Source organism: Trichechus manatus, unplaced genomic scaffold (genome assembly GCF_000243295.1).
Source record: "Trichechus manatus latirostris isolate Lorelei unplaced genomic scaffold, TriManLat1.0 scaffold00101, whole genome shotgun sequence".
Lineage (NCBI taxonomy): Eukaryota > Metazoa > Chordata > Mammalia > Sirenia > Trichechidae > Trichechus > Trichechus manatus.
Window position 1 is genome coordinate 9,182,849 of NW_004444037.1, and position 8,852 is coordinate 9,191,700.

General features: G+C 40.6%; 1 protein-coding gene across 2 annotated transcripts in view; it reads left to right on the top strand.

Moving 5' to 3' along the window:
* OCIAD2 (OCIA domain containing 2) overlaps positions 1-8,436 on the top strand; it is a 39,000-nt gene extending 30,564 nt beyond the window's left edge. Inside the window, exons 5-7 of one of the 2 annotated variants that reach the window (XM_004382910.3) lie at positions 1,309-1,356; positions 4,614-4,731; positions 8,260-8,436. In XM_004382910.3, coding sequence (XP_004382967.1) covers positions 1,309-1,356; positions 4,614-4,731; positions 8,260-8,341 — 248 coding nt within the window. In that variant the 3' untranslated portion in view covers positions 8,342-8,436. Of the gene's footprint in view, positions 1-1,308; positions 1,357-4,613; positions 5,431-8,259 lie in introns of those variants that run through there. The other variant, XM_023737355.1, reaches the window with a different exon arrangement.
* Positions 8,437-8,852: the final 416 nt, after the last annotated feature.

Genomic DNA, 8,852 nt, shown 5'->3' on the forward strand with positions numbered 1-8,852 from the left:
CATTCTGCTTTGGTGAGTGGCGTCTGGGGTCTTAAAACCTTGCAAGCAGCCATATAAGATGCATCAGTTGGTCCCGGCCACCTGGAGTAAAGGTGAATGAAGAACAGCAAAGACACAAGGAAAGTATTAGCCCAAGAGACAGAAAGGGCCACATAAACCAGAAACTTCATCAGCCTGAGACCAGAAGAACTAGGTGGTACCCAGCTACCACCAATGACCGCCCTGGCTGGGAACATAACAGAGAGTCCCGGATGGAGCAGGAGAAAGGTGGGGTGCAGAACTCAAATTCTAGTAAGAAGACCAGACTTGATGGTCTGACTGAGGCTGGAAGAACCCCGGAAAGCATGGCCCCTGGATTCTCTGTCAGCCCAGAACTAAAACAATTTCCGAGGCCAACTCTTCAGATGGGGATTGGGCTGGACTGTGGGACATAAAGTGATACTCGTGAGGAGTGTGCCTCTTAGCTCAAGTAGATACAAAACGGGCAGCTTCTTTCCGGAGGTGGGATGGGAAGGCAGAGAGGGTTAGGAGCTGGTTGAATGGACATGAGGAATCGGGTGGAAAGGAGGAGTGTGCTGTCACAGTATGGGGAGAGCAATTAGAGCCACGTAACAATGTATGTATAAATTTTTGTATGGGAAAAAATTTAAAAAAACCCTATGGAGCACAGTTTTACTGTGACACGCGGAGTTGCCATGAGTCAAAGCTGACTCAAAGGCAGTTGGATTGGTTGGTGATTACATTAGCCCACCCCACCCCCCGATAATCTTCTATTGTAAGGTCAGTTGATTATCAACCTTTATTCCACCTGCTACCTTAATTCCTGATTGCCCCAAGTTCTGAGGATCAGTTCTTGGACATCGTCGGGGAGTGAGGCATCATTCTGACTACGATAGGTTATAATGCTTTCATTTTAAGGTTCTGAGATATATATACATACATACCATGAATCTCTAATTTTAAACTCTCTCAACGGTAACAGGACTGATATTGAGTTACTTATAAGGGGAAGAGGGTAGGGATGACTAGTTGCTTTGAACTTAGTTGTTAGCACTACCTTGGTGTCTTTAAATCAGTCTTGAATTGTCTTTCCTATTATCTTCTACAAATTAAAGCTAATATGTACTGCTTGCCTAAAATATCTATTTCAGTCAAGAATTGAATCCATGACTTTTAAAATGATCATCTTATTAGATTAAGAATCTGTGTACATTTAGATAATATTGTATCTTAAATTTTGAAGTTTTCTTTATAAATTTAAATAAGTTATGAAACGAAATAATAATGTATTTATATATTATTCCTTAGGTTATTTGGCATCTAATCCAAGATTTGGATCATTGCCTAAAGTTGCACGTAAGTCATAGATGTGAAAGAAAAAAATAGATTTATGTTGGAAAAAAGATGTTTATAGCAACTGGAGATATGAATGTCTCAAACTAACTGAACTGCCTGTATTTACTATGAAAATTCAGTCTCCATTTTTTGTCACTATGCATTTCTTACCTCGTTCAACACTTTCTGATACAAAGCTCAGCAGCAGGGACTTGGCCTTATACAATTCTCTTTAAAGCATGGACTAGGAGGAACTAGCAGGATATGTAACTAGATGTCAACAGCAGAGTTTCTGGGGGATAGACCCATTAGTGATTTTAATATTTTTCTTTTGGCCAGTCTTTTCAACCTGTGTTTTATAGTGGACATAAAAAGTGAGTAATTGTAAAAATCAGCAACTTTCTAATAACAAATTTACTATGAACCTGGGGTTTCACCTTTTCCGATTGCTATACACAGTCCTTTCATGTACAGAGAGGATGCATTCCAGTTTACAGTCTGAAATCTTGTTTCCAGTGTGAGCCACAGGGTAGAGATTTCTTCCATGCTGCACTACAAGATGCAAAGACATTCAACTGTGTGGATCATAACAACTTATGGATAACATTGTGAAGAATGAGCACTCCAGAACACTTAATTGTGCTCTTGCAGAACCTGTACATAGACCAAGAGACAGTCATTCAAACAGAACAAGGGGATACTGCATGGTTTAAAATCAGGAAAGGTGTGTGTCAGGGTATTCTTTCACCATGCTTATTCAATCTGTATGCTGAGCAAATAATCTGAGAAGCTGGACTGTATGAAGAACATGGCATCAGGTTTGGAGAAAGACTCATTAACAACCTGCGATATGCAGATGACACAACCTTGCTTGCTGAAACCAAGAGGACTTGAAGCATTTAGTGATGAAGATCAAAGACCACAGCCTTCATTCTGGATTACACCTCAACATAAAGAAAACAATCCTCACAACTGGACCAATGAGCAACATCATAATAAACAAAGAAAATACTGAAGTTGCCATGAATTTCATTTCACTTGGATCCACAATCAACATCCATGGAAGTAGCAATCAAGCATCAAAAGACCTATTGCATTGGACAAATCTGCTGCAAAAGACCTCTTTAAAGTGTTAAAAAGCAAAGATACCACTTTCAGGACTAAGGTGCGCCTGACCCACGCCATGGTATTTTCAGTCGCCTCATATGCATACAAAAACTGGACAATGAATAAAGAAGACTGAAGAAGAATTAATGCCTTTGAATTATGATGTTGGTAAAGAATATTGAATATACCATGGCCTGCCAGAAGAACAAACAAATCTATCTTGAAAGAAGTACAACCAGAATGCTCCTTAGAAGCAAGGATGGTGAGACTTTGTCTCGTGTACTTTGGACATGTTATCAGGAGGGACCAGTCCCTGGAAAAGGACATCATGCTTGGTACAGTAAAGGGTCAACAAAAAAGAGGAAGACACTCAGCAAGATGGACTGACACAGTTGCTGCAACAGTGGGCTCAAGCATAACAGTTGTGAGGATGGTGCAGGACCAGAGAGTGCTTTGTTCTGTTGTGCGTAGGCTTGCTATGAGTTGGAACTGACTCAATGGCACCTAACAACACCACCACTATAAGAGCCTTGGAAACCCTTTGGGACAGTTCTGCTCAGTCCTGTAGGATTGCTATAAGTCAGAATCGACTCAACAGTAGTGTGTTTGGTTTTTTTGGTTTTGACACTATAGGAGGAGTCCCTGGGTGGTGCAAATGGTTAATGCATTCGACTGCTAACCAAAAATTTGGAGGTTCAAGCCCACCCAGAGACAACTCAAAAGAAAGGCCTGGTGATCTACTTCCAAAAAACTAGCCATTGAAAACCCCATGGAGCACAGTGCTGTTCTGACATACACAGGGCTGCCATGAGGCAGAATCGACTCGACAGCAACTGGACTGGTACACCATAGGATGGTCCCCTCTCCCTTGTGACCTCTCTTCCCTGCAGCACCCTGCTCCAAGTCCATAGAGGGGATTAAGGAACCTTCCTACCTGGCGTCTAAGAGACTTCCCATAGCCACAGCCTAGACCCCTCCTTCCCCTCTCCTGGAAACCTCAGCCATTTGGTTACCAGCCAGGCCACCCTCAGGCTTTGTCTCTCTGGGACAACACCTTTGCTTGCTCCATCCTGGCCTCTATCCCCAGTTCAAATCTGAGGAGATCAGAAAGTCCCCAATTGCCAGTCCTGCTTTTTAATATTGTTAAGTGCCGTTGAGTTGGTTCCGACTCATAGTGACCCTATGTACAACAGAACGAAACACTGCCCGCTCCTGTGCCGTCCTCACAATCATTGCTGTGTTTTAGCCTATTGTTGCAGCCACTGTGTCAGTCCATCTCATTGAGTGTCTTCCTCTTTTTTTCTGACACTCTATTTTACCAAGCATGATGTCCTTCTCCAGGGACTGGTCCCTGCTAATAACACGTCCAAAATAATGTGAGATGAAGTCTCGCCATCCTTGCTTCTAAGGAACATTCTGGCTGTACTTCTTCTAAGATATATTTGTTCGTTCTTCTGGCAATCCATGGTATATTCGATATTTTTTGCCAATACTATAATTCAAATACATCAATTCTTCTTAGGTCTTCCTTATTCATTGTCTGGCTTTCACGTGCATATGAGGCAATTGAAAATACCATGGCTTGGGTCAGGCACACACATCTTAGTCCTTAAAGTGACATCTTTGCTTTTTAACACTTGTCTTTTGCAGCATACTTGCCCAATGCAATGCATTGTTTGATTTCTCGACAGCTGCTTCCATGGACGTTGATCGTGGATCCAAGTAATGAAATCCTTGACAACTTCAATATTGTCTCCATTTATCAAGTTGTTGCTTATTGGTCCAGTTGTGAGGATTTTTGTTTTCTTTATATTGAAGTGTAATCCATACTGAAGGCTGTGGTCTTTGATCTTCATCAGTAAGTGCTTCAAATTCTCTTCATTTCAGCAAGCAAGGTGTGTTATCTGCATATGGCAGGTTGTTAATGAGTCTTCCTCCAATCCTGATGCCGCATTCTTCTTCATATAGTCCAGCTTCTCAGATTATTTGTTCAGCATACAGATTGAATAAGTATGGTTATTAGGGAGCTTCATTCTCAGAGTTTTTGTTCATTGATTTATCCTAATACTTTAAAATAAAAATTACTACTGTTAAGTTCTAGAAGAGGATTAAATTAATAGATAAGATTCTGAACCTTTGAATGATCCATTTTTCCTAACCTGCTTTTACAGTTGCTGGTCTTTTGGGATTTGGACTTGGAAAGGTATCATACATAGGAGTATGCCAGAGTAAATTCCATTCCTTTGAAGATCAGCTCCGTGGGTCTGGTTTTGGTCCAGGGCATAACAGGTTTGTAATCTTTTTTATTGAAGGGATTGTAAATGAAGATAATTATAAGAAATCAAATAATAGATCATCACCATTTGTAACATTAAAGTTTTTAAAAATCCATATGTTAAAGAAAACTTTTTAACCCTCAAATTTTGAGTTGTTGCCACCTAACTTCAATAATTTTTATTTAATATTTATCTTAATTACCTAACAATTTCATTTCCACAACAGATATATTTAATGAGTATTCACTACATTCAAGGCATTTTGAAAAGTCTCTAATCAGTACCTTAATGAGCAGACGTGGCTTCTACTATCATGTGGCTACATGAAATTTAAACAGATTTCTCCACTACAGGACCTCCCAGGGCCTTTAATATGTTAATATGTATTGTGGTTCTCAAGAGTGGATATAAGCAGTAGGACTTTGGAGTTAGCAGCATGACCTCTGCTGTTAGACTGCCTGGGTTAAAAACCAGTTCAACACTTACTAAGCTGTGTGACCTTGGACAAGTTTCTTAAAGTCTCAAATCTTCTGTTTTCTCATCTGTATTAAATGGTGATCAGAATTGTTTCCATGAGGAGATGTAGAGAATGAAAATAATTATCCATGACACTTAGTAAGTGCTCAGTTAACATTAGCTATTTTTACTATAGTATTATGGACTATAAGGAGCCTGATGGTACAACAGTTAAGTGCTCAACTCCTAATCAAAAGTTGGCAGTTAGAACCCACCCAGCGTCTCTGTGGGAGAAAGACCTGGCAGTCTGCTCACATAAAGATTACAGCCTGGAAAACCCTATGGGGCAGTTCTATCCTGTCACTTAGGGTCATTATGAGTTGTAATCAACTCAGTGGCACCCAGCAACAACAACAACATTATAGACTATAGTTGGGGACATGTTTCTTTAAAGACCCCTCATTTGTCACAGTAGATTCTATTTGAGACGCTGTACATTGACCCTGCTGTCACAATGGTCAAGCGCTTGACTGCTAACTGGAAGGTGGGTGGTTTGAACCCACCAGCAGCTCTTTGGGAGAAAAGACCTGGCAATCAGTTCCTATAAAGATCACAGCCCAGGAAGCTGTATGAGGTGGTTCAACTCTGTCCTATCGGGCTGTTATGAGTCGGCACACAACAACAACAACAACAACACAATATGGTGAAAACAACACTGGACTCAAAGTCAGTATACTGAAGTTCTTTTACTCATTGTGTGGCTTCGAAAGTTATATTCCCTGGGCCTGTAGAGGTAGATAGAACCTTAAACATTGTCTCTTCCTGATGAGATACAATTCTGATCACCATTTAACTGTGGCCCAGAGAGTTGCAGAGACCTTCTGAATATCATGTAGTTAATAGGAGGCAGAAGAAAACTCATTGCCACTGAGCCAATTCGGACACATAGCAACCCTCTAGGACAGGGTAGACTGCCCCGTAGGGTTTCCAAGGCTGTAATGTTTACGGAAACAGACTGCCACATCTTTCTCCTGTGGAGCACCTGGTGGGTTCGAACTGCTGACCTTCCAGTTAGCTGGTGAGAGCTTAACCACTGTGCCACCAGGGCTCCTTAGGAGGTAGAGGGAGGACTCTAATCTCAGCACATTTGTTTTCTAAGCCCATGCTCTTGCCATTACACCATCAAGGCAACCAGAAAGTCATTAATTCCATATTTACGGACAACACCAACTTCAGCCCATCCTTTCAATGTTCTGATTGGGAGGAAGCTGACTGAGGAATAATTGGCCACATGATTCTCATCTGTGTGGAGACAGTGGAAAAAAACAACACAAGCGAAGGAGAGAATTTTGCACACTGTTTCCTCTTCCTGTTTAATTACACGAGTTTACTTTGCAATTAACCAACTTTGGGTTCCAGAAAAATGATGAAGACCAAACTCTACATTTTTTTGACAATGTTCATTGTTCTGGTCTTCATGTATAAAAGGAGGTAGTTGAAGTAAATGGTCTCCAAGGCCTCTTTAAGCTCTGTGTTCTGTGATTCCATTTCAGCTTTCCCACTTCTAGCCACAGCAGCCCCACTGTAGGGTTCGGAGGTGGACTTGCGTAAGTAGCTGTAACCAATTGCTAAGGCCTCTGTGAAGGACTGTTATTACCACCGCATCTCAGAGGCAATAGTTCACAAAGCTATTTGGTTTTCTAGCTAAGGGAAAGTAGAACAGGACATCTAACTAAGTTGAAATGGAGGAGAGGGGCAAGGATGGGGTATCAGGGAAGATCTCTTGGAGATGATGACACTTCACTTGAATCTTCAAAGACCAGAGGAGTTATATCAAGGCAGAAGAAGGGGATTCTAGGCCAGGAGTAGGATGTACAGAGGGGGAAAGTTTACTTATTAAGGGAGCCAAAAATAGATTCTGTGGCTGGAGCTTAGAGAGCTATTGGGTAGTGGCAGAGGACAAGCTAGAAGGTTAGGCAGGCAGGGGTCAGTTGCTGGAGGAATTTATACCGTGCTAAGAATTTTGACTTCATTCTCAAAGCATTGGGGTGAAGTAAGTGATAAAGGAAGGAGAGAGGAGTTCATTCTTCTCTCCAGGGATTTGTAGTAATATCTGCTAGTCTTGCTACCTTCTCAGTAATCCTTCTTACCCAAGTCAGATTGATGGTTCTACAATGCAGATCTCATCCCATCACTATCCTGCTTAATTAAAATCCTTTGGTTACAAACTCTTCATCATAGTAGGTGCTCAATCAGTTTTTTGTTTTTGTTTTTAATTGAATTTCTAAGATTCTAAAACTTTAATGCTGGGGAGGGCCTTGAGGACATTTATTCCATGTATGTTAATAGTATTCAATGACAAAGCCATGCATTTTCCTTGATAGTGCATTAGATCCTGAGGAAATTGATATAAAGTTAGATAAACAATGAACCAGGAGTTCTGGAAATGTCATTAAAAATTTTTTTAAATGAAAAATATATGAGTGTGTGCACATGCATTCACATGAGTGTATAGCCAAACCTAAGTCCGTAGTTGTTGATAGTTGCTGTCGAGTTGATTCCAATTCATGGTGACATCATGTATGCGGAGTAGAACTGCTCCGTAGGGTTTTCAAGACCGTGACCTTTCAGAAGCAGATCGCCAGACCTGTCTTCTGAGGTGCCCCTGGGTGGGTTCGAACCACAAACCTTTTGTTTAGTAGTTGAACATTTAACCATTTGCACAACCCAGGGACTCCTTTAAGTCCATAGGCATATAGTTAAATCTTAGATAAATATGCTGTGTATTTTGTGACTTTGTGCTATGAGTAGAAAATATTCAAATTTAAAAAGGGTCGAAATGTTCAGCCCCTGCATAACCCACATCACAACCTCGATCATCTGTTTCAGTGAAGGTCATTGTTAGCTTTTTTTTTTTTTTAAATGAAAATCTGGGCGTTTTAAACTTAGAAACAGCTCTTGTTGTCCCTATAAAAGTTAGGCTAGTGAACATTAGCATAGAAAATGTCTCTAAGTAATATTGTGTTAAGACCAGAGCTGCTCGTGTCAGCGTACAAACCTTGATCTGTTTTTGCTTCTTTTCTAGGCACTGCCTGCTCACCTGTGAGGAATGCAAAATAAAGCATGGATTAAGTGAGCAGGGAAGTTCACAGCCTTCAGCTTCCTAAACTCTTTTATCTATGACTTTTGAAGTTTCTTAAATCTCTGAATTTGTACACATTTAAAATTTCAAGTGTACTTTAAAATAACAAACTTACATTGGTCCAGAAACATATGTTTCTCTGACTCTTATTGAAATGCTTTCTGACAGAGGACAGGAGTGAATGTTGAGGGAGTTAGGAAGTACTGACCCAAAGAAAACTAATGTGTATACAGAAAGAAATACAGGGCAAGAAGGAGTGTGTCTTATAGGTATGGGAAGTACTTTCTAAAATATGGGGAAAAAGAAAAAAACATTGCTGTAGAGTTGATTCCAACTCATGGTGACCCTCTGTGTGTCAGAGTACAAATGTGCTCCGTAAAGTAATAAAAAATATTTCATTTGAAATAATCACAAGATGAACCAACTGTCTTCCAATGTTCCAGATGACTTTCTGGCTCATCAGTATGGTAGAGATTGGGAGATGGCCTATCCGTTACAGGCTTAGCTAATGGATGCATTGTCATGGCCAGCAGTCA